This window comes from Littorina saxatilis, linkage group LG12 (assembly GCF_037325665.1).
Source record: "Littorina saxatilis isolate snail1 linkage group LG12, US_GU_Lsax_2.0, whole genome shotgun sequence".
In the NCBI taxonomy this organism is placed as follows: domain Eukaryota; kingdom Metazoa; phylum Mollusca; class Gastropoda; order Littorinimorpha; family Littorinidae; genus Littorina; species Littorina saxatilis.
In genome coordinates this window covers 4498602-4525678 of record NC_090256.1, presented here as the reverse complement: position 1 = coordinate 4525678, position 27077 = coordinate 4498602, and the positions used below count along the sequence as shown (strand labels likewise).

The window sequence follows — 27077 nt, the reverse complement described above, 5'->3', positions numbered from 1 at the left end:
TCGTGATGATAACGAAGCTGATGATAATGATAATGGTTGCGACGATAATGGCAATGTCTATAAGTCAAGGTCGATTGAAAACTGATGGCATGCACGGATACACGCTTTGATTGGCTGTGAGTGTAAGACAGATACACTACAACCCCCTGCCTTTGCCCCTCAATCACAAACACACAAACACACTCTCACACACAGACGCACAGACACACACACACACACACACACACACACACACACATAACATATGGCATGTCTATAAGTTGAAACATTATAAAATACACACACACACACACACTAACACACACACACACACACACTAACGCACACACACACAAACTAATACACACATACACTAACACACACACACTAATACACTCACTAACACACACACACACACATACACACACACACACATACACACTCACACACACCACACACACACACACACACACCACCCTCCCCCCAACCACCCTCCAACACCCTCCCAGAAAACCAAAACATGAGCACCAGTCACACCAAGTCCGCACCTCCCCTGTCAAGCGGTAAGCAACCCAAAAAGCAAGACCGCTCCATCATAGGGCAGGGAAGACAGCCGGCGGTTTCTATACTTTGCCGATCACTCGTTATGAACTTAGTTAGCCTGCCTGGCCTGGGGACATCCTCAGATTTCTCACAGTCGATAACACTCGCGCAAATCAGCCCTACACGGCTGAAAAAGAAGGCCGAAGAAACAAGGTCAGACGCTATGGGTAAGTAGAGTGTATGTGTGTGTGTTTGTGTATTTATATACATGTATAATGCAGTATACGATTTGTAGGGCGTTTAAACGGGAAGCAAGTCTTTTTTGATTTTTTTTTATTGCGGGGGGGGGGGGGGGGGGAGGGGGTGGTTACGTCTGTGTCGTGTCTGTTTTTCATATGTCCTTTATGAGTGTGTGTGTGTGTGTGTGTGTGTGTGTACGTGTGTGTGTGTGTACGTGTGTGTGTGTGTGTGTGTACGTGTGTGTGTGTGTGTGTGTGTGCATGCGTGCCTGCGTGCGTGTGTGTGTGTGTGAGTGTGTGTGTGCGCGCGCGCGCGCGTGTTTGTGCGGGCGGGTGAGATTCGTACCCTGCGGAAAATGTCAGGATCCTTTTGTGCCACTTTTGTTTTGATTTTTTCTTCCGTGGTGGAAAGAAGACAGTGCTCGAGGCTGCAGGCTTTTTTTGCGAGTAATATTATGATGTATGTTTTTGTGTGTCTGTTACAGTAGTGTGGTTTTGCAAGTCACACTATGTTGTGAGACGTCTGCTTTCGAATAAAGATGTTTGCTGAAGGGAAGACAGATGTATTGAAACATATTACTTGACACAATAAGTTTGTGATAGTTTATCTTGCTATGGTGTTTGGCCAGGAAAGTGATCAGACAAGCAGACAGCTACAAAGCGACACAAAGTCAGACACAAGATGAATCCTCAAGTCTGAACTTCTCAAATAGAACCAGCCATCGTACATTCCCCACACTCACGCACGTACATGCGCATTTACATAGAAGCACCCACACACACACACACATACACACACACACACACACACACACACACACACACACACACACACACTCAAACCCTACATCCACAGACACACACACCCACACCCACATTCACAAACCCAACCCCTCCCCTGCAGCAGCTCACACAACACACAATAATAACACCTCCCCTTTCCGCACTCCCTCCCCCTCCACCCCCTTGCTCACAGCCGTTCACATCTGATAAGCTAGCTCTAATCGGTGCTTGTCAACTATCACGCCACGAAGCCGAAAGAAGGACGCTTGTAAACACTCAGAATGACAAATTAAAAATCGATCCATTTAAAGCCATGGCGATTCATACACATGGTTTCCTCAGCTTCCTCTCTGTTTTCTGATTGAACGAATTGGAGTTTATGCAAATGTGACTGTACACATTTACATAAATATGCATTCGGGTTCAATCTCCTGTGTCAACACAAATAACATTCTTGTTACGTACAAGCTAGTGCAATATGAATAAAAGTTATGTCTAGTTAGAATTTCAAGATATTACCATTTGCATTGTCAAATCGGAATATGCATTGCTGTGACTTTTTCCGGACTGGAACGGTGCACCGGAATTATTTTGTTTAAATCATTTACATGATTCTGGTATATATCCTTTTATTTTTTTCCTAAGTGAACGATAATGACGATGATGATGATGATGATGATGATGATGATGATGACGATGATGATGACGATGATGATGCAGATGATGACGATGATGATGATGATGATGATGACGATGATGACGATGATGACGATGATGATGATGCAGATGATGACGATGATGATGATGATGACTACCAATGACGAAAATAGTAATCCTAAATAAAGGACCATGACAAAAAAGATAACACCAACTGAGCATAAAGAAGACGATAGAAGCATCAAAGATATCAATTTGTGATCAAATTAAATTTGCATAAAATAGCGATGCATACAATTCCATGGTGATAACCATGGACAATTATCATTATGCCTAATAATGCAAAGAGACAAAATAAGAAGAAAGTCAGCGAAACATAAAGATACTGCAAATGAGAAGATTCTAATACTTCCGGGTGGATAAATCACACACCTATCCCATTACAAATACAAACAAGCTATCAAACAACAACAGCAACAATGTAAAAGTATTTAGTAGTCTTTGGAGAAAACAAAACATTTCCCTAACTGGCCAATGCTGCCACTTAGGATGTTGAATCTGAATTCCACCATGCGAGAGCACAAAAAAGAGTTAGGATCCTCATCCGAAAAGATACATACAACAAGGAAAAACATCCCCGTAAAATACTTAGTGCACGACGCAACAAGGTAACGATCAGAAGCAGTGAGCCTATAACACACAGATGATATTTGTTGTGTGTCAACACAACGAGGTCTCAAATTACCACAGACACGGGGGCTCTATGCCCATGACCTTCCGATCTGGCACAACTCGAACGTGATCATAACAAAACAGATTTTCTTTCGACACTGATAGTTTGTGCATCGTCAAGTCTCTGCAAGTTTTCCTGGCCACTGAAACCCGTTTCTGGTTATGTTTGTCTTTCGAAATTCTTGTTCAACCCGAAAAGTTTCTTCATTGTCAAGTCTCCACGAGTTTTATGAACCTTAGTTTCTTTTCATGTTTGTCTGTCTACATTTTGTTTTCCCACACTGACAGTTTCTTGATCGTCGACCCCTTACGCGTTTCCAGAACCTTGCTGTGTTTGTCTTTCGAGAGAGGAGTTTGTTTTTTCTGGGATGTGTCGTGAGTCTCAAGAAGCGGTTACTCGACAAAGTGTTATTTTACAAGTATGAAGTTTGTATTCGACCGGTATTTCAGAAGAGTAACATGACCGCACGGAACATGCAGTTGTGCAAACAATCATTATGGGCACGTCTTCTACAGGATGTGATTACTGCTTTAAAAGATTAACATTGAAATTTGAGGTTAATTTCCTCCCCCCCCCCTTAAACAAAAAACTAAATACAAAATACTGCGATTGCGAGGTTTCTTTTGCATGACGTGTTTTTTGTGTATTTTTTTTTTTGTATCGGTGCTTTTGAAAAGTAACACGACCGTACGGAAAGCGTGCAACCCACGCGGACATGCAGTTGCAAAGACAAGAAGCACGTCCTCTACAGGATGTGATTACTGCTTTGAAAAAAGAAAGTTATGCAGGTTTTATATTGAGTTTTGAGGTCTTGAATCTTTCACGATCCCGCCGAAGCTGTTGGGGGGGGTTTTGAGAAAAACCAATAATGAGCATTGTTTGAACGGCATCACCCGTAAACTAACTTCTATTTGGAAGTGTATAAAACATGTAACACTGGAAATGTATTACAAACATAGCACTACATCATGCAGCTTAGGATGATTTTTCGGAATAAATTTAAGAGCTTTGTTCCGACTAGTTTTCAACTAAAGTTAATCGAAAAATTTAATTCCTACTGCTCATTTGTTAAGAATAAATATGTAGAAATGGTAAGCAGTTTTGGGTAGACATCCCCGTCAACTTGAAAGTTCTTTTTTCTAACTCAGCACAATTTGAATCACAAGTCTCCAAAAGAAATACATACAAAGAAGAGTCTGACCCAAACCATGTGTCTTGAACACCAATAAATAAAGCATACCTTTACTTTGACAATAACGTTCATCAAACAACGTTATCAACAATTTATGATGGACATTATTTCAAACAAATGGTATCTCAACAAACAAAAAACAAAAAACAAACAAGCAAACAAATATGCTTCGCATGTAACATCTAGCTGTTCAAGTTTCTGTGCTTACGACAACGGTATCAAGTTGCCAAGACAGTGATTGAGAGAATCTTCGTTTTAGTCTTGGCACTAGGGCTCGATCAAGATGTTTGAATATCTGTGCTTTTTTGGTTCAACACATGCATTCCTCAAACGGAACAGGGTTCCCTGCACCGCCCAAGCGACCGATAAGAAGGATTCACGCCAACAAATAACAGACCTGTGCTGTCGGCGTGCGACTTATCAATGTTTTGCACGAGCGAATTAAAAACAAATCTAGCGCAACAAAAATTAATGTAATGGCATTTTTTTTACTTCTGCTAAAAATTAAAAACAAGTCGCGTAAGGCGAAAATACAATATTTAGTCAAGTAGCTGTCGAACTCACAGAATGAAACTGAACGCAATGCCATTTTACTCGTAGCATCGTCAGGCCACCGCTCATGGCAAAGGCAGTGAAATTGACAAGAAAAGCGGGGTAGTAGTTGCGCTAAGAAGGATAGCACGCTTTTCTGTACCTCTCTTTGTTTTAACTTTCTGAGCATGTTTTTAATCCAAACATATCATATCTATATGTTTTTGGAATCAGGAACCGACAAGGAATAAGATGAAAGTGTTTTTAAATTGATTTCGACAATTTAATTTTGATAATAATTTTTATATATTTAATTTTCAGAGCTTGTTTTTAATCCAAATATAACATATTTATATGTTTTTGGAATCAGCAAATGATGGAGAATAAGATAAACGTAAATTTGGATCGTTTTATAAATTTTTATTTTTTTTTACAATTTTCCGATTTTTAATGACCAAAGTCATTAATTAATTTTTAAGCCACCAAGCTGAAATGCAATACCGAACCCCGGGCTTCGTCGAAGATTACTTGACCAAAATTTGAACCAATTTGGTTGAAAAATGAGGGCGTGACAGTGCCGCCTCAACTTTCACGAAAAGCCGGATATGACGTCATCAAAGACATTTATCAAAAAAATGAAAAAAACGTTCGGGGATTTCATACCCAGGAACTCTCATGTCAAATTTCATAAAGATCGGTCCAGTAGTTTAGTCTGAATCGCTCTACACACACACACACACACACACACACACACACGCACGCACGCACGCACATACACCACGACCCTCGTTTCGATTCCTCCTCGATGTTAAAATATTTAGTCAAAACTTGACTAAATATAAAAAGCAACTGCTTGACCCCTGTGAGGTTAAATTGATAAATTAGATACAACTCTCCCATTTCTAAGGGCGTCTGTGTCAAGTATTACACATTTGAAGACGCAAATTTTATTTTAGCATACACGTTCCTTCGCTAAAAAAATCTTCCAAAATGCTCTTGTGTTTTCTCCTTGCAGAAGACTTGTTCCCTCACATTGTAAGACTTGCTTCTTAGAATGCAAAACGTAATGCAGTTAGTTTTCCTCCACATCTGTGAAGAGTTTACCTCCACTACTGAAAACATACAAAATCATGCAAAACGCATGGAGACTGACATTTCTTACCCTCAGAGTAACATAACCAAGCAATTTGCCCTTAATAACACATACAAGCTCTTTGGACTAAAGTTCCAGAAACTATAAAAACGGATTTGCCGAATCATCCTACAGTGCTGTTTATGATCATAATTCCAAGCTGACACAAGGGACAGCTATGTTGCTCAATTGTCTCAACGAAAAGCCAGAGCACAAAAGTTGCTCACTTGCCCTAGCTGAATTCAATGATGGCTGTGTTTTTCACACGCCCTAACTGAAACCAGAGAGCAATTCCGTCGTTGACATATGTATCCCTGCTGAAACAAACGGCAACACTGTATTTTGGCGAAAGGGCTCACATCTGTTCTTCACGAGGGAAATAATGGACCGCTACTTAATTGCATGGTTATGACTTCAGCCATAACATAAAAGTGTTCTCAACACGACCGCACTGCACCTTGCACTTGAACACGCACTACAAGCAGATAACGACACATGTTTGAATCTTACTACACACCGTGGAGACCACGCTTTCCTAGCTATAGCTTCACTGCCGTACATTGAAGGAGCTATTGGAGAGTCGCACGTTGATGTTGGCAGAGTCTCTGTGCTCGGAGTAGGCCGTGTTCAAGGCCCTGGTGACCGGGTCATTGGTCCTTCGCTCACACGGCATGCTGTCTATCCGCAGCAGCTTCTTGAAGGCAGTCCTGAAGTCGCGGTTGAAGTAGGCATAGATGAGCGGATTGAGACAGGAGTTGAAGTAGCCGATCCAAAACAACATGGAGCCTACCACAGGGGGGTAAGGGCACGCGTCCCCGCACATGGTGGTGACAACGTACCACAAGAAGAAGGGACAGAAGCACAGAATGAAGGCTCCCATGATGATGCCCAAAGTCTTGGCGGCTTTGTGTTCCCGCTTCATCCTTTTCCGCTCCGAACGCTGCACCTCTCCGTCGCTCGACAGCATCCCATTGGTGGCCACTGCCGGGGATGACGACGACGCAGCGTGGCCGTTGTTGTGGCGCCCGAAGCGGGCCTCGGAGTACTGCATGTACATGGCGGTTGACTGCACGAACTTCTCCTGCTTGCGGGCCTCGATAAAGATCTTGGCGTACACGAAGACCATGATGGAGCAGGGGATCCAGAAGCTGACGGACGAGGACACCCCGGCGTACACCTTGTTGACGATGAAGACGCACGACTGCGGGTCGTCCTCCAGGGCCTGGAAGTGCTGCCTGGTGGTGTAGAGCTGCGAGTAGACCGGGATGTAGGAGATGAGGATGGAGGCCACCCAGGTGACGGCCAGCATCACGATCACCCGGTTCCGCGTCATCTTCACCTCGTACTTCAAGGGGTGCAGGATGGCGATGTAGCGGTCCATGGAGATGCAGCACAGGTGCAGGATAGACGCCGTGGAGAAGAGCACGTCGTTGGCGTTGAAGAAGTCGCACATGGTCCTGCCGAAGACCCACTTCCCGCTGAGCTCCACGCTGGCCGAGAAGGGCATGACCATGATGGCCACCAGCAGGTCGGCGAAGGCCAAGGACACGATGAAGGTGTTGGTGATCACCGCCCTCAGCCGCTCGAACTTGATCACGCTGCTGATGACCAACACGTTGCCCAGCAACGCACCCACAATGATGGCAGTCATCACGATGCCTTTGACTGCCAGCACCACGGGCGTCAAGGCGTCGCCGCTGATGCTGTTGATGGTGGTGACGGCGGTGGTGCCGAACCCTCCTTCTTCCCCCAAGGTGAAGTTGTCGTTGCTGTTGTTGTTGACGAGGGAAAGGAAGTCTACTGTTGTGGTGGTGGTAGTGGTGGTGGTGGGGGTGGTGTTAAGGACGTTGTCCACCATGTCGTTTTGACTTTCCTCTGATGTTGTTGTTGTTTTTGTTGTTGTAGTTTCTGGCGCCGGCTACGTCTGCTTCACATCTTTTTTTCTCTGATGTATGCTCTCGACCTGTTTAGCGAATCTGCAAACAACAAAGAAACTGAGTTAAAAAGCGCCAGTAAAGGTTTGTTCTCTTGGTATGTTGGTCGGTCGGTCAGTCAGTCAGTCAGTCAGTCAGTCAGTCAATCTCTCTCTCTCTCTCTCTCTCTCTCTCTCTCTCTCTCTCTCTCTCTCTCTCTCTCTCTCTCTCTCTCTCTCTCTCTCTCTCTCTCTCTCTCTCTCTCTCTCTCTCTCTCTCTCTCTCTCTCTCTATCACTTTCTCTTTGTTTGTGTGTTTGTCATTCTGTCTGTCTGTCTGTCTGTCTCGCGCATGTTTACACCCCCCGTATAGGGGTGTGTATAGGTTTAGCTCGATGTGTTTGTTTGTTTGTTTGTTTGTTTGTTTGTTTGTTTGTTTGTGTTCGCATATAGATCTCAAGAATGAACGGACCGATCGTCACCAAACTTGGTGAACAGGTTCTATACATTCCTGAGACGGTCCTTACAAAAATTGGGACCAGTCAAACACACGGTTAGGGAGTTATTGGTGGATTAAAATTATACAAGGACTTATAGAGGGACATCTTCATGGTCAAAGGGAAATAACCAATCTCACTCAGTCACTGCCACCAACTGAGAAGGTTATTTCCCTTTGACGGGGGTGTTTTTCCTACCTCGTAGGAATTTCTTGTTTTTTCTTAAATTGGCCTGTGACCCAAGGTTTGTTCTACATGTTGAAGGTGTTCTATGATAATAAGGGGCACACACATATGTGATGTTTTTTTGGTTGTTTTTTTTGCGCCAGAAAGAGGGGGCAAGCTCTGCTAAAATGTAACAATGACAACCCAATAATTAGCTGTGTTATATGGCAAATTGTGTTTGTTATCTGCTATGTTTCTGGACCAAAACTAGCATGATATGATTGTCAGATTTAGAAAGAACGCTACCAGAAGTTCAAAAAGGCAAACAAGACTAACGGTGTTGTGGTTTATGGGTTATTTGTTTAGTTAGTTAGTTAGTTAGTTAGTTAGTTAGTTAGTTAGTTAGTACGTTAGTTAGTTAGTTAGTTAGTTAGTTAGAGGGCAACAATGAGGCGAATGGAATTGTTTTGAGCGCTTCTGCGACGTGATTCCGAAAGAACGGGAGGTGGTCCATATTAGGAGCCAATATATGAGGGGCCCTATACCTATGTTAAATAAGCTGTACCAGGTGGAGTTTTAGTGTGACAAGTTAAACAGATAGTTGCCCATGCGTAGCGGAATTATTGCGAGATACCGCGTAAATACGTATGTGACGAAAAATGAAGCTTCGCGTCTAATAAGCTTATTCTGTAGTTAGCCATTTGCGGCCACATACGCAGAATTGCTTAAATTGCTATTTGTTCTGTAGTCTCGACCACACGAGGTATTATCAAAGCACAAGGTCGATCGAAGTTTCGTAACCTGTCCCTATAAACGTGTACTGAATTAGCTGTGTTTTATTGCAACTACTGTGTATGGTTATAGAGTATAGCTCATATTTGAGACCCTCTGAATGTTCCCCTGCAGGGCCGGACTAGGTAAGTACTAGGGGGGGGGGGGGGTTGGGTTACAGATGGGGGTCCGGGGGGCGAAGCCCCTTGGTGGGGGTTGCAAGGGGGCAAAGCCCCCTTGAAGCTGAACGTTTTTTGATGTTTCTGGAGGGAAAGGAAGCCTCCCCTTGAACAAAAAAGGCAAATTCGACAGCAATTTCATGATGATCCGGATGCAACACCCCCCCCCTCCCTCCCCACAAAAAAACAAAAATTAAAAACATGCGTTTGGGAGGTACATGCTTAAGCCGGGGGGGGGGGGGTTGCGCAACCCCGGTAACCCCCCCTCCCCCCCAGTCCGGCCCTGCCCTGTATTCATATTCACAACAACCGTGCATTCTTTGCTCTGCATTCCTCTCAAAATCAATTCAAGACAATCAGACCACTATCATTTTGCGAACTCAAATGTTTGCGGCTTGGATGCTATGTATTTCTTTACAGTGACTACTAATACACAGCAGATTTACACTACTCGGCAAGGCCTCGCGCTAAGCTATATAATAATATGTCAACAGTTAATTCCTTTCCAACGCATATTTCACACGCGAAAACGATGGGTGTCCGCTGAATTTCACGTGGTTACCTAGTGACCAATTAGTTCAGGGAAGGATTTGCTATGAAATTTCCTAGACTGTATAAAGAACAAATGTATTTAGAAAATTACTTTAATTGAGAAAAGGTAATGATCCGATTACTAAAATGCAATTTATATTTAAATACATATCTGAACAAAAGTGTTAGGAAACAGATACAAAAAATGGAGTTCCAAATTACCTCAAATGATCTGTACCGTACACTGACGGGCCCGTCCTAGCCAGGCACTTTCTTGACCATCGCGAGATTCTTCCTTTTTAATTTCAACAATAACCAGAGATTTCACTCTCCCTTTCTCGTTTGTTTTTAATTATCCACTGTCGAAAATTCTACACGTCCTTCCAAACGCTCGAAGAAGCATCCCAACTCACATAATAGAATCACACACACACACACACACACACACACACACACACACACACACACACACACACACACACACACACACACACACACACACACACACACACACACACACACACACACACACACACACACACACTATTACCAAAAATAACAGACAACTCCCATATTGAAGGACGCTTTTCTTCTAATTATTTGCCCTCGGTAGATGGAAGAAGTACGCTGCCAAGTTATCATCAGACTGTAGAAAACGTGCATTCAGCAGCAAGACCCGCTTGACAAAAGGGAATAACACTCAAGGCAGGGTGATATAATTGGGAATGAAAGCAGGGCAAACACTTTCACACTTTCACTGCGAGAACGACGGCAAGTGCGTTCAAACATAGACAGACATACAACGTCACGAAGACAGAAAGACCAACAGACACATACGCAAGCACTCACGCATGCACACATGCATTCCCGCACGCACGCAAACACGGCACACTCAAACAGTCAAACGCACACTCAAACACACACACACACACACACACACACACACACACACGCACACGAACACACGCACGCACGAACACACACACACATACACACACACACACAAGACACTCACACAAGACACTCACACAGACGGCCAGACCGAGACAGACCTATAAATAAGCCCCTGCCCCTAACCCTACCCCAGCGATCCCTCACACATACAGATGTAGAGATATTGACAGAAGCAAGGAGTATCCAACACATCACACGAGTCAAAAGCAGAACCGATCCACAAGCGACTTCTAAATCCCAATGCAAATCTACTTCGTTGTTTCAACGACAGCATGAGTGTGGGTGTAATTGATTTTAAATAGTCTGGAATCCTCTTCGCGTCGGCCCTTACCTCCCGGGTATTACTGAGAAAAATGGAAGTGAGAGAGAGAGAGAGAGAGAGAGAGAGAGAGAGAGAGAGAGAGAGAGAGAGAGAGAGAGAGAGAGAGAGAGAGAGAGAGAGAGAGAGAGAGAGAGAGAGAGAGAGAGAGAGAGAAAGAGAGAGATAGACATACATACAGACAGAGAGACAGACAGACAAACAAACGTACAGACCGATTTTGGTTTTTGTGTTCATTTCACCATTATAAGTAACTCTTCCTTATCTTCTCCAGGTTTTCAGCGTTTACCTCCCTTCCTTCGTATGGTGCACTATAGTATGAGGGGGCATCTTCGGATATTCCCGGCGTTCTGTTACTATTTTTAGAAGGTCACCGCAGTGTCCAGAACGTAAATTGGACCCGTAAATTATCCTCACTGTAAAAGTGCAAAGGTCGAATCAATTTATAGCCACGCGAAAAATACACTGTCATCTATCTCTCTATATATACGGCTTCTCTGTGTTTGTGTGTGTGTGTGTGTGTGTGTCTCTCTCTCTCTATGTGGGCAACACCTGTGGATTGTTCAGTTCTGTTTGTGATGTGGTCTGGCGGCTTTTGTGTATTTGTATGTACTGGCCTTCCTTTGAGAAGCCATAACAGATCAAAAGGGCTTAGAGATAAGCTCTAAATTGCTCAATCCTGTTTGAGTGGAGTTCGCCTCCAAAGGTGATTAACACGGTTACATTCGTCGACAAGGATGGGACTCGATATGGTCAGGAATGGCATTATGGCCACTGAATCATTTTCGTGCTGTTCCCATTCCACGAATCTGGGAGGGACCTAAGCTTGGCGGGTCCATTGTTCGGACCCGGCAAAGCCGGCGTACGGCTCTAAGTATTTCATCCCGGCGAAGCCGGCTACCCGGCGAAGCGGGTATTCCTCTAGTTATTAAATAATGATGTAATGTAAATCGGCACTTTACCGTAATACAATTTATGCATGAAAATGGCTTTGTTTAACTTGAGATGCTTTTCCAGTGGAAGAAAGTTAAGCATTTTTAATTTCATATCTGTTGATGCATTATCCTTTACGATGAGTTTGGCCGAGCGACGATAGAAAGAGTCTAACTTTTTCAAGTGGACATCACTGCTGCCATCCCAGAGCGTCGAAACATAATTAATGTGAGGCATTACATGAGCATGGTGGAACATTTCCAGAGTCCTTCTGTCCGTAAATTGCTTTAACTTGGAAAGGAGGAAAACGTTCTTGTCTACTTTCTTGCAAATATGCTGTAATTGTGCCTGCCACTTGAATTCACAATCAATAATTACCCCAAAAACGTGATGCTGGTGAACTTGTTCAATTGATTGCGTACCAATAGTAAGATTTAGTTTGAGTGGAGAAATCTGGTGTTTTTGTCTGGTTGCAATTACCATACTTTTAGTTTTTATTGGATGGACAAGCATAGCATTAGCACTACACCAGTTATTTACATCGTTTAAAGCTGTTTGAAGGGAGGACTCTATTACTGGAACAGACTTTCCACTTGCAGGAAGAGAAGAATCGTCAGCAAAAAAATCACTTCTTACATTACTATCAGAAATGTGCAGTGGCAGATCATTGATATACAGACAGAACAAGATCGGCCCAAGCACTGAACCTTGAGGCACCCCGCATTTCACAGTCTCCTCAGTAGATATTTTACAGTTTAGGGCAGTATATTGAGATCTGTCATGTAAATAGGAAGCAAAGAAGTTACACACTGAACTGTTTCTGACATACAACTGTAATTTCTTCAATAGAATTGAATTATCAACAAGATCAAACGCTTTTTTAAAGTCGAGAAACACAGCACCACTGATTTCAGATCGGTTTGTTGCAGACAACCAGGTGTCGCATAGCGTGGTAAGGGCGCTGTGACAAGAGTGATTTGTTCGAAAACCAGACTGAAATTGATGGAAAAGGTTTCTGCTTTCTATGTACGCGAGCAAATGTTTGTGAATAAGTTTTTCCAATGGTTTGGATAAAATGGGTAATAAGGAAATGGGTCTAAAGTTATTTGGGTCGGATACATTTCCGCCTTTATGGAGTGGAATTACTTTTGCTCTTTTTAACAAACTAGGTACAGTATTTTGCTTTATGCAGAGATTATACACATAGGTGAGTGGCTCCACAATATATGGTAGAGCTAGTTTGGTCAAGTAAGGAGGAATCTTATCAGGACCCATGGACTTTTTATTCTCAAGGCCTTCTAGCACCTTCCCTACCTCATGCACTGCCATGTCTGGAATAGTAAAAAAATCGTCTGGTTTACATTTCTGATTACAAAAATCATGTAATTTTGAGAAAGAGACTTCAAATGTGATATGAATGCTGTTTTTATATTTAGTCAAGTTTTGACTAAATATTTTAACATCGAGGGGGAATCGAAACGAGGGTATGGTGTATGTGCGTGTGTCTGTGTGTGTGTCTGTGTGTGTGTGTAGAGCGATTCAGACTAAACTACTAGACCGATCTTTATGAAATTTGACATGAGAGTTCCTGGGTATGAAATCCCCGAACGTTTTTTTCATTTTTTTGATAAATGTCTTTGATGACGTCATATCCGGCTTTTCGTGAAAGTTGAGGCGGCACTGTCACGCCCTCATTTTTCAACCAAATTGGTTGAAATTTTGGTCAAGTAATCTTCGACGAAGCCCGGGGTTCGGTATTGCATTTCAGCTTGGTGGCTTAAAAATTAATTTATGACTTTGGTCATTAAAAATCGGAAAATTGTAAAAAAAAATAAAAATTTATAAAACGATCCAAATTTACGTTTATCTTATTCTCCATCATTTGCTGATTCCAAAAACATATAAATATGTTATATTCGGATTAAAAACAAGCTCTGAAAATTAAATATATAAAAATTATTATCAAAATTTTTTTTTCGAAATCAATTTAAAAACACTTTCATCTTATTCCTTGTCGGTTCCTGATTCCAAAAACATATAGATATGATATGTTTGGATTAAAAACACGCTCAGAAAGTTAAAACAAAGAGAGGTACAGAAAAGCGTGCTATCCTTCTTAGCGCAACTACTACCCCGCTCTTCTTGTCAATTTCACTGCCTTTGCCATGAGCGGTGGACTGACGATGCTACGAGTATACGGTCTTGCTGAAAAAGGGCAGCTACTTGACTAAATATTGTATTTTCGCCTTACGCGACTTGTTATATGTTATACTCTTACTTTCTCCCAAGCGCAAGACAAATTCTTCTAAGAAAATTGAAGCCAATAAAATTTGAGTTGAGTTGAGTTGAGTTGAGTCAATGTCAGAATCAGGACTGTCGCATTTTGCAGATTCATTTAGTCTATTGGCAAGGGACAAAAAATGGTTATTAAAATCTTCAGGGGAGATGGTTGTGGCAGACCGATTTGAGTTCTGTTTAGATTTACCTACTATGTTATTAACAGCACGCCAAACAGTTGCAATATCTTTCTTGTCCTCGATTAATGTATTAAAATAATTTGCTTTTGCTTGACGTGTTAATTCTGTCACTTTATTTCTTTGTTTCTTAAAATCAGACTTCATGTTGTTTGCTTTGTAAAAATCACGCAGGGACATGGCTTCTATAATCTGTTCCGTCAATCATGGGGGAAGAGATGGATATTTCCCTCTGTGGTGACGTAGTGGGGCATGCATGCTTATCCACTATAGGATAAAATATATCTAAAAGGGCGCCCAACGCTTCGTCAGCAACAACATGATTAAACACAGAGGAAAATGGTGCTAAACTGAGATCAAAGAAGAATTTGGTTTCATCAAACGTTTTAAAGCTTCTATATGCAATAGTTGTATGTCCTTTGTGCACCGGCTTAGGTAACTTGAACGACCAAGAACAAAATCTTGAACAATGGTCACTGATGCTTGAAGGTACAGTTTTCACGTTTGACACCATGGAGGTATTATTAGTGTAAATGTGGTCAATCAACGTTGATGTTGTATCAGTCAATCTGGTTGAGGTGTTCACAAGTTGATGGAATCCAAAGAGAGATGTAACTGAGCGCCAGGCTGTCTGGGTTTTATGCAAGTCTATGTTAAAATCACCAAGTAACAAAACATTGCGATTATTACATTTGATGTTATCCATCAAATCAATAAAATCGTCAGACCAAGCTGAATGGGATGCGGGATTTCATATACAAAGCCAAGGAGAAAAGAATTCGAATTCTTATAAGAAATTTCAAGCCAAAGGCATTCAATACTGTTCACTTCCAGATCAGCCCTGCGCTTAACAAACTTTGCAATGGAATCATGGACATAAACAGCAAGACCAGTATGTTGTACTTCCATACTGTCGCGTCGGATAACAGAATAGTGAGGTATCCGCAACATATCATCACAGATGCGTGAGTCCAGCCTAGTCTCTGAAATCCCAAACAAATGGGTTATGGGAGAATGTTGATTTAATAACACGCAGAGATCAGGAATTTTGTTCAAGAGATGATAAATGTTTAAGTGTCCGATATTCAGTCCAGCGGCTGGAGCTATTGCCGACATGCTTATAAATGTTAAGAGTACACGCAGAAGCAGACACAATCCGCAGAGAGAGAGAGAGAGAGAGAGAGAGAGAGAGAGAGAGAGAGAGAGAGAGAGAGAGAGAGAGAGAGAGAGAGAGAGAGAGAGAGAGAGAGAGAGAGAGAGAGAGAAAGAGAGACAGACAGACAGACAGACAGACAGACAGAGACAGACAGAGACAGACAGACAGACAGACAAACAGACAAACAGACAGACAGACAGACAGACAGACAGACAGACAAACAGACAGACAAACAGACAGACTGACAGAGAATCTGCTAGACGTTGTCGGAAGACAGGGCGGGGTTTGGGTAAGAGAAAACGTGTGGGGGAGGGGGGTATGCAGAGGGGGCAGGGGGAGATGAAGATCACGAGGGGCCAAAGAATGGATGTTGAGGTACACTGACTCTGGAACAAGATACGTTAACTCCAGACGGCTTTATTCCCATGACAGTGGTGGCACATCCTGAACTCAGGTCAAAATGAGTTCGGCTCATTCTCTCCCTGACATGATGCCTTGAGTTTCCTTGTCTGGCAAGGAAACCGATTTTTTTTTATACAAATTTAGAGCTTTTTGTAATATATTATTGATATAAGCAGATTCGCGATCGTCGATAATGATTTTTCATGGTGTTGTGTAATTTTTAAATTACAAAGGAATTGATTTGTAAGACAGTTTCAAGGGAGCTATTTTTTCGCGGCTGTATTTACTGTGCAAACAACTCTAAATATGGCAAAAGTGTCACGTGATAATCAACTGTTTGGTTTCGGCGTTCGCTGAAGCAGACGATTTTTTCTGTAGTGATGCAACCATATATTACGGTCTCCTTCCGGCAGCAGTCCCAAAATTTCGACTTGTTTTGACCTTAGAACGATGTCTTTATCATAACTGTGAAGAACAGAACGGAGATCACTGTCGAAGTCGGCCAATCTGCAATCATTTTCTTCTCGCGAACACTGATCTCAAATTTAGATTAGAGCTCGCGAAAAACATAGGGGAGATAACTCTGTATTCCTAGTTTTGATAGATTCGCGCGGGACTGTCGCGACCGGTCAGGGAGAGAATGAGCCGAACTCATTTTGACCTGAGTTCAGGATGAGTGGTGGCAATGCTTGGAGTATGAGGGCCCCAAAGGGGGGGGGGGGGGGGGGTATCATCACGATCACGGGAAGGGAAATTTTAGCTTTCACGATCACAGTTACCTTGATTGTTGTTTTCACGATCACAAACACCTTGTCCTTGACGAATAGAGGATCATAGAGTGATACAAGTGTGAAAAATGTACGTTGAAAATAAAATGCTTTGCAATAATGCCCATCACGATCACGAAAACAAATGACGATCACGATCACGAGACTTGATTTTTTTGTCATCACGGATCACGGGCAAAGTCCCATCACGATCACAGAAATGGAAATTTCGGCAATCACGGTCACAGAAAGGTAAAAAAACGCCAATCACGATCACGATTTTAAACCCTTTGGGGCCCTCGAGTATGACTGAGTGTCTGTATCCCATATTATCTTGATATAAAGACCACTGGGCCGCTGTTTGGTTTTGTAAATGATCAGACGTTCCAATAACTAATTTTTCTTTTAATGTTTTTATTCTGATGTTTGATAAAGTGCTTTTTCCTTGTTGTTTTTACGATTCCGACAGAGACAATTTCGGCAAAAATGTAAACAAACAAGATAAAGTAGCAGGACAATTCCAACACAATTGTCCGATAAAGTGCTTTGTCAAACATGTCCTATTTCTACAAAAATGTAAGCAAACAAAATAAATCACGGAAAATCGAAAAGTGAAAGTGAAAGTATTTGCAGTAGACTGTCATAGGACAGTTGGAAATAAGCAGAAAGTAGAGTTATTTGCAAAATAAAATGACCGTGTGTACACCCAAAGACTTCGTTTCGGGCATATTCCAGCAGTCGTGTGGATATATAGAGAATACTAGGGGAAGGGCTCCTAATATGGACCACTTTTTGTTTCATGCTGATAACTAGCTTGTTTTCTTGCGAAGAAGTTTTATTTTGTGTTTGGTAGTCCATCTCTCTTAGGTTAACCGTTAGGCCTAATTAGAGTGAAATAGCTTTGATAGACATTCAGCAAAAATTAAATACAGAAAAAAATCACAAATGGTCCATATTAGGAGCCTGGGCGCCTAATATGAACCAGTGAAGCGGCCTTCGCGAATCACTGTAAAAAGCCCCCTATACTTCGAAATAACTTGATACACTTTGTGTACAAGTCAGACTAATTAAAATATGCTTTAGATTTATCTGTTTCGGGTCGATGAGAGCATTATTTGAAGCATACCAGGAAACTAAAGAAGCTTATAGTCAAAAACAAAATAAGTGAAATTATCAACTTCCACAAAAAGAAGGCTTTTTGTTATTTTTTTTTTAAATCTCGAGGGCTAGTTATAGGTTATTAATTTTTTTCAGCAAGCTTCTTAATGAAAATAGCCTTTAGCTTTTATTTTCTTCGATTTGTTGAAGGTGGTCCATATTAGGGGACTCGCACATACTTTGGGATTTTGCTATTATTTTGTGTTTGCAGTAAAAACTCGGGGTCAACACTGCTAAAATGTAACAAATACGGTCTTAGCTGTCATATAAGCAATGTTTGTGTGCTAAAAGTTTGGCTGTGGACAGAAACGAGTCCGTTTTAGGCGGCAAATTTAGAGTGAACGCTGCCAAAAGTAAAACAAGAAGAGCAAACGCTCGATCGAGTCACTTTCGGAGTTCTGAATATTATATGAGGCATCAGATGGACAGGAAGAAATTGCTATTCACAACACAATGAGTCACGTTCACATAAAATTTGAGCCCGGTCACTTTTATAGTTTCCGAGAAAAGCCCAACGTTAAGTTGTGTGTTGCCGAACAGAAAAGGCTAGTTATCTCCCTTGTTTTTCTGATAACGTTCGTAAAAGGCTACAGATGTAAATACTTTGATGTAAAGAATAATCCTACAAAGTTTCAATCACATCCGATGAACTTTGTCAAAGATATAAAATGTCTAATTTTTCCTTTGACGCTGACCTGTGACCTTGAAAAAGGTCAAAGGTCAACGAAACCATCGTTAAAGTGTAGAGGTCATTGGAGGTCACGACTAAACAAAATATGAGCCCGATCGCTTTGATAGTTTCCGAGAAAAGTCCAACGTTAAGGTGGTGTCTACGGACGGCCGGCCGGACGGCCGGCCGGCCGGACAGACTAACACTGACCGATTACATAGAGTCACTTTTTCTCAAGTGACTCAACAAGTCGCGTAAGGCGAAATTACTACATTTAGTCAAGCTGTGGAACTCACAGAATGAAACTGAACGCACTGCATTTTTTCACAATGACCGTAGTCCGCCGCTAGTGCAAAAGGCAGTGAAAATGACGAGCCTGTTCAGCGCGGTAGCGGTTGCGCTGTGCTGCATAGCACGCTTTACTGTACCTCTCTTCGTTTTAACTTTCTGAGCGTGTTTTTAATCCAAACATATCATATCTATATGTTTTTGGAATCAGGAACCGACAAGGAGAGAGAGAGAGAGAGAGAGAGAGAGAGAGAGAGAGAGAGAGAGAGAGAGAGAGAGAGAGAGAGAGAGAGAGAGAGAGAGAGAGAGACAATGACAATGACAATGACAAGGACAATTCTTTATTTTACGAGGGTAGTAGTTTAAGCAGTGGTCTGCTTTTTTACATCCAGCCCTCGCCCTAAAGAGGGACTAACTACAAAAATGAAATACAAATACAAAATAAAAAATAGAAAATAGAAAAACTAAAGAGAGAGAGAGAGAGAGAGAGAGAGAGAGAGAGCCGAGAGAGAGAGACAGAGAGGCAGAGAGACAGAGACAGAGAGACAGACAGACAGACAGACAGAAAGACAGACAGAAAGACAGACAGAAAGACAGACGGATAGACAGACAGAGAGACAAAGACAGTGAGAGATAGAGAGAGAGAGAGAAACAGACAGACAGACAGACAGACAGACAGACAGAGACAGTGAGATAGACAGACAGGCAGGCAGGCAGACTACAAGGAAGACCTACAAGATAGACGGAAAGAAACGCAAGTGTGTTATGAAGGCCTGAACTGAACAAACAAAATGTTCTTCTCTACTGGGAAGACCCTAAAACACGATACTAAACACGTTATATACGTTACGCCGCCATAGCTTTGGCATGTACATTTGAACTTTTCTATCAAAAGAATATTTCAGAGCAACATCTAATGCAAAAGGAAACTGGGCGGATACGGCTTGAGAAAACACACTCTCTTTGACAAAAACAAAAGGTTAACCTTTACCAAAAAGCATTTCAGCCTGGGCATGATGGCAAGCAAACCAGGCAGATTCCTGGCGAAAGCAAAGATATTCTACTGCTTCTTTGGCAAAAGTTCCTCTTCAGAGTTCCCTTCACTATTTCTTTTCTCACGGGAGAGGAGACCAAAGCATCCACACATGCATGCACACACGGAGACTTGCTCGGGGCGACGAGCGAATTAAGATCGCAAGACTTGAGACTGTCGGCGGTCGAAGCACTAGGCGTCAATGATAGAAGCACTGGGGACAATATTAGCACGTGTAACTCAGATCAGTGTTATCACCAGCTTCATCAACTGACCATCAGGAGTCGGACAGGATTAGATGTGTGTTTGATCCCTTAAATCACTCTTTCGTAAGGTTAAGGTTTTTCGGCAAATGAATAGTGACAAGAAGAGAACAAGAAATCTTAGTTTTTCATACAGCTGTACACGAAATTCAGAAACATCCTGACAAAAATCTACAATAGCCCCATACTTCCCCTCCCCCGTAAAAAGAAGAAAACAAGTCGCGTAAGGCGAAATTACTACATTTAGTCAAGCTGTGGAATTCACAGAATGAAACTGAACGTAGTCCGCCGCTAGTGCAAAAGGCAGTGAAAGTGACGAGCCTGTTTGGCGCGGTAGCGGTTGCGCTGTGCTTCATAGCACGCTTTACTGTACCTCTCTTCGTTTTAACTTTCTGAGCGTGTTTTTAATCCAAATATATCATATCTATATGTTTTTGGAATCAGGAACCGACAAGGAATAAGATGCAATAGTTTTTAAAACGATTTCGGAAATTTAATTTTGATCATAATTTTTATATTTTTAATTTTCAGAGCTTGTTTTTAATCCAAATATAACATATGTATATGTTTTTGGAATCAGAAAATGACGAAGAATAAGATGAAATTGTTTTTGGATCGTTTAATAAAAAAATAATTTTAATTACAAGTTTCCGATTTTTAGTTTTAAGCCACCAAGCTGAAATGCAATACCAAACCCCGGCCTTTGTCAAAGATTGATATGCCAAAATTTCAATCAATTTAATTTAAAAATGAGGGTGTGACAGTGCCGCCTCAACTTTTACAAAAAGCCGGATATGACGTCATCAAAGGTATTTATCGAAAAAATGAAAACAATGTCCGGGGATATCATACCCAGGAACTCTCATGTCAAATTTCATAAAGATCGGCATAGTAGTTTAGTTTGAATCGCTCTACACACACACAGACACACACACACACACACACACACACACACACACACACACACACACACACACATACACCACGACCCTCGTCTCGATTCCCCCCTCTATGTTAAAACATTTCGTCAAAACTTGACTAAATGTAAAAAGGAATGAAACAGACAAGCAAGCAAACAACAAACAAAGGCGAACAAACAAATAGAAAGAAAAACTGAAACTCATTCGTGACCATGCATTGTTGACGAAAAAAACACCCCCCGGTTCTGTCTGCTTGGAAAGGACTAATCTTTGTTAAAATCTGAAATCAAATAGTTCTTGTCATTTTCCCCTGTCTTTCATCGTCATGTCCAAAAATCAAATCAACAAATCAACGTTTAAACTTATAAAAACCAATGCATGACAAAAAGGACTATTGGAAAATGACGTTCCTTCTGAAACATGTTCAAATCTTACTTGGGAATGACTGACTGACTGAAATTGTACTAAGACGCCAGACTGTCAGCGGTAGAGGCACCAGGCGTCAATGATAGCAGCAGTGGGGATACTGTTGCATCGTTACCAGTTACATCAGTGTACGTCGTATTTCCTTCAGAGTCCGTCAACAGGGAACGGATTGAATTAAATGTGTGTCTTATGTCTGGGTTGTCTTTCGTTACGTTGAGGTTTGCAGTGTGTGTACCAAGAGAGAACAGTTTATGGAGAACATGTTATTCTTACTACTGCAGCTGGGTAAGTACTTTAGAAGATCTGACGATGACAATTTGTACAACAACAAAAAACAAACACAAATAAAGAAACAAACAAACAAACAAACAAACAAACAAACAAACAAACAACAGCCAACAAACAAAGAAAACAATGAAAAAAACTAAATCAAAGTAAGGAACAATCTTCGTTGCAAGACAGTAACGATTTGAAAAACCCCGTCTGTATCGTCCTTTTACCTTCTTCTTCTTCTGCGTTCGTGGGCTGAAACTCCCACGTACACTCGTGTTTTTGCACGAGTGGAATTATACGTGTATGACCGTTTTTACCCCGCCATTTAGGCAGCCATACGCCGCTTTCGGAGGAAGCATGCTGGGTATTTTCGTGTTTTTTTTACCCACCGAACTCTGACATGGATTACAGGATTATTTCCGTGCGCACTTGGTCTTTTACCAATTAAAGTGTGATTAAAACAACAATTGACACATTTTCTAAAATTGGACTCGCCTTAAAATTGCCTCTTGGTTTTCTTGGTTTTTGAATTGTAATCTACTCACAAACAGTCGTATTGAAGAAGAAAATCGTTAAAACTGAGAAAACCACACACGAAAAAAGACGGTTGGAAACTGCTTGTCTTTTTCATCAATGTTTTAAACTTTTTTCGAACTGACTAAAATGTCAACAGTTTTTAAACATCTTTCCGTCAATTTAAAAAAAAAGTAGAACTTACCAACATGAAACGAGTCGCATTAAACACAACCCATCTTGCGAAACACACAAAGCGTTCTTTCTCCTTGTCAGGACTAGAAGAACATAGATCCACGCTGGTCTGCTTGTTTCTATACCATCCGTACTAAACAGGGTTTACACACACTCAAGCACTGACATCAACCAGAGAGACGTTTGCTGACCGGGCAATGGAAAAACGAAAGAGTATCTCACACAAAACTTGTTTCGCAGACTGTGGAAACACGCGCACACATACACCACAAAGGAACGTCCTTCCGACTGAACTGAAAACGGCACTAACACTGAATTGTTTTTTCAAGGTCTCCGATCGAGGTAGATGGGGTTTGGGGTTGGGGGGCAGGGGAGGGGGAGGGACGGGCGGGGCGGGGCGGGGCGGGGTGGGTTGGGGTGGGGGGGGATGTGGGGTCGGTAGGTGATAAAGAGGTTTGAATACCAGAAGATGGTAAAACAGGGTGATTGTTAATCTTTCTTGAAAAACAGCTGTTCTTTCAGTCTAGCGTGTCATAGCTCCTTTTCTAATTGCGGAAACACCAGTCTTCTCGCGTACGTTTTCATCCATTATTCCCCAATTCAGAAACAGAGAAAAAAAAGTAACAGAAAGTGTTGTTAGTCGTAGCAAAACAGGAAGAGCCCTTTACTCAAGTACCGAAAGTCAGTCTAGCTCCGCTTAGACCGCTCACGTTGGCGCGGCACAAGTTATTTTCGCTCTTGGTATCTTTTTCTCTTATTTCTTTTGGTGGAAAAGTCTTCCCACTCACTCATCCGTTGGCCGCGCTAGCTGCTGGCTTGTCAATGAGAGACCTATACGTTTGTCAATGAGAAATGTCGACTTGTGAAAACATCTGCTGGGATGTTATGTGATATATGATACAGCTGCAGCTGCCCCGTTGGGATTATTTTCTTTCTTCTTCAAGTTTTCCTTGGGACAGGCTTGGTCTCTATTGTTGGTCCAGTCTGTATTGCTGGTGTGGTCCCTATTGTTCGACTTTCTCGGTGAAGTCAAAAATGTAAATATAGACCTTTTTTGACTGACACAAGGGTCTCTTTCATCTTGGCGCATGAGTGTGTGTCATTGATTTGTGGCGCAGAATTCGATTTTGTATGACTTGATCTGGTTATTGTGAGTGTACCTTGCTTGATGTAATAAGACATCCACAGATACGTGTGTGTACATATGCACACACCACACAGACACGCACGTATCTGTGGATGTCTTCTTACATCAAGTAAGGTACACTCACAATAACCAGTTATACAAAATCGAATTTTAATGTAAAGCGTACTGTACAAGGATACACACATTAACACATAACCACACACACGCACAAACACACGCGCGATCGCACACACATACACACACACACACACACACACACACACACACACACACACACACACACACACACACACACACACACACACACACACACACACAACGTACTTGGCAGTCCATGATATCAAAGATTAAAGATAAGTGTAAACAGGCTCAAATAAACTGATAAAAAGTTGTTGTTAAGCTCGAATTTAGCACACCGTACCCGACATTTTTTTTTTAAGCAATGAAGTACTAGGTCTGTTACAGAGGCTTTAAACATGATAATAACGTTTATGTCCAGGGCAGTATTCTTTTTATCATGGAATCCATTAATTGGTCTGATTAAGAGATACAAGATGTTAAAAGGTGAAAGTTATCTTTCACAAACTTAAAGACTGAAAGTGTCCATTCATGCACTGCAAGGTTACGAATGTGCAAATGGTTACCTTCAGCACATCGTCACGCTCATAAGATAAATGGTTACCTTCAGCACATCGTCACGCTCATAAGACAAATGGTTACCTTCAGCACATCGTCACGCTCATAAGATAAATTCCTATGTCATTTTTTTATGTTTTGAGAAAAACGAAAAAAACTTTCTTTTGTTTCTGAACAATCTGCCTATCTCATTTTAGTTATAAGTTGCAAACTGCCTATCTCGAGCGATGACAGCTGGATAAACGTGAGATAAAGAGCTGACAGCAACATTTTCAATCAGCAAAACTCCATAACAAGCCACACAGAGCTGTTGCATACTTTCACATTTTCAAAACAAGTCTTCCTGTATCACAAAGAAAAGGTGCCTAACTCAAGAAACAAGATCGGCAGTTTTGCTTACGTTACCGTGGCAATGGTTTCCGATGGTCTGAGAGTTTGTACTCTCTAACACATGGTAGATACCCTTCCAGTAGCTTCCCCTGTAATTTCACTACAGGAATGCCTAACACTGAGATAGGTATTTTGCTTATCAGGGGCGGATCAGTTGCTTTGTAAGGGGGGGGTGCACTTTGAATCGAAAGTGAATGTGATGGGCGCGAAGCGCCCGAATTTGCTAGGGGGGTCCGGGGGCATGCCCCCCCGGAAAAAAATGTTGCTCAAAGAAGCAAAATGGTGCCATCTGGTGCCATTTGAACTTATAAATGGTCATAGAATCAGCTTTCCAAATTTTTTTTTTTGCTGGAGGGGGGGTGCACGTGCACCCTGTGCACCCCCCCTCCTCGTCCGCCCCTACTTATGAGCGTGACGACATACGATGGTAAACACGAACAGTTATAGTTCATGCAGTAAAAAGGCGAAGTAACTTTGAATACATGAAATTCACATTCACACGGCCCAAACACCTTTACTATAACACAGATTGATATTCTCGCAATTGAAACAATTTTAAAAAATGAATCATTCGATTAAAAAGTGACGGTTAATGTCGTAGGTAAAAGTTGAGATACATACTTATTCCCCATACCAAAGCCCTTTCATTTGACTTGCTGAGTAGGGGCATACTATTGTTTCGCCGGGCGGATGGAAGCACTAGTGTAGGCGAACAATAAACGCAACTGAATACACTTTGCTCGTGATTTGATCGTGGCAACAGTAAGTGGTTGATTATGTTTGTACAACATTTCAGCGCGGCAATCTCCCACTGATCTTGTTTATAATGCTTCCGGGTTAAACCTACAGGATACATATATATGTAGTACTAATGTTTAATCATATTCGGGTTATTGCGAAATATACGAAACTTTTGTTGTTTACAGGTTCAATTTGTGAAACGAATCTTTCAATTTTTTTCTCTTTTCTTTTATACACAAATGCCACATTTTAGCCTTTACGCGAGTCACATGCTTGTCGTTAAACACATACAAACAACGCTAGTAAAGTCCAAAAAAATAAAGCTACCAGTGTGCAACGCAGTTGCACTAACATTACCTTGTTCCGTCATACACGAAGACCACCACACGAAGAAAGTGAACATGCTCTGGACGCGTACATCACACAGGCAGAAGGACAACCATTAATATTATCAAGTTTCACAGACGTCAACAGTTTTACACATAATCACAGATGTCAACATCACGGGGAAAATCACTCTCACGTGCACTGTGTGAAGAAATCCGGTCCCACAATTGCGAAGATCACAGGTTTTGTTTCCACAGTCGGCAAGACAACAGACATCGGATAGTTGACACAGTTGTTGCAGTCATCATCCTTTTTATGCGAGTGTTTGAGACTGTGTATTTTATGACGAGGAATAACACGTTAAAACAGAAAAACGGCCACCGCAGAAAGCCAAAATGTGAAAAATCCAAGGAACTCAATGCTCACAAGTGGGATGAATATCTCTCACAACACGGGTATGTGGAGGTGCGTGGTACCAGGGTCCACCTGGTGCACTTCTGGGTGCAAGGCAAGACGTGACATAGCAACACGTATGCATCGCAGCCTTGCTCTGGCCTGTTCGTCTCACAAGCAGCTAACTCACCTCGTCTCTACGTGAGTCCTCAGCTGGTGTGCGGTGTCCGAGCAAGTGTCTCTGCTTAATTGCACGTCAGTCTTGATTGCGGACGCTATGCAGTAGCGAAGTGGAGTGGAGAGAGTGTATCAGCAGTACATTATATGTCTATAGCTTGCCGTCTTTATCGCCATCACTTTCTGTTTGGCCCTATATCACCACCACGTTTTTAGCTTCCCTTACCACTTCACATCACATCACTGCACCTATAACTGTCTTTCCTCCCCCCTCCCCGTCACGAACCACTCTCTGTCTCCCCCACACTGAGATGCCGCTTGTCAGTCCAACCCGTACAGTTCCTACCACCACCATCAGCTTCTACTGGTGTCCGTTGGCGTTGCGGACAGGCCCCCCAATCGAGTTGGACGAGTCATTTAGTACGGGGTGATAGGACCATTCCCGAAAACTCTCCGTTCCATTTCCTGGCAAACTGGCCCATTCCCCTCGAAATCGGGCTTTTTTCTTGTTTTTGGTCAACCTCTCCTTCTTCAGTGTCCTCACGTTGTCTTCAGTACACGCAGTACAGACCACCACCAAGAAAACTGATTGTTTTTATTCTTGGGTGAATCTGTGTAGAAGGCGCTTAACTTCGTGACTGCTACTGCTAGACGGGCTTTTTGACGTCTTCTTCTTGG

The 27077-nt window shown here is 42.0% G+C and overlaps 1 protein-coding gene across 1 annotated transcript; it reads right to left on the bottom strand.

Moving 5' to 3' along the window:
• Nucleotides 1–1012: 1012 nt before the first annotated feature.
• On the bottom strand, nucleotides 1013–27077 carry LOC138981102 (octopamine receptor beta-2R-like). Its single transcript, XM_070353937.1, has 2 exons — nucleotides 25860–27077; nucleotides 1013–7765 (listed from the first exon to the last, which is right to left on the bottom strand). The coding sequence occupies exon 2, from the start codon at nucleotides 7645–7647 to the stop codon at nucleotides 6337–6339; it is 1311 nt and encodes a 436-aa protein (XP_070210038.1). The 5' UTR covers nucleotides 7648–7765; nucleotides 25860–27077; the 3' UTR covers nucleotides 1013–6336.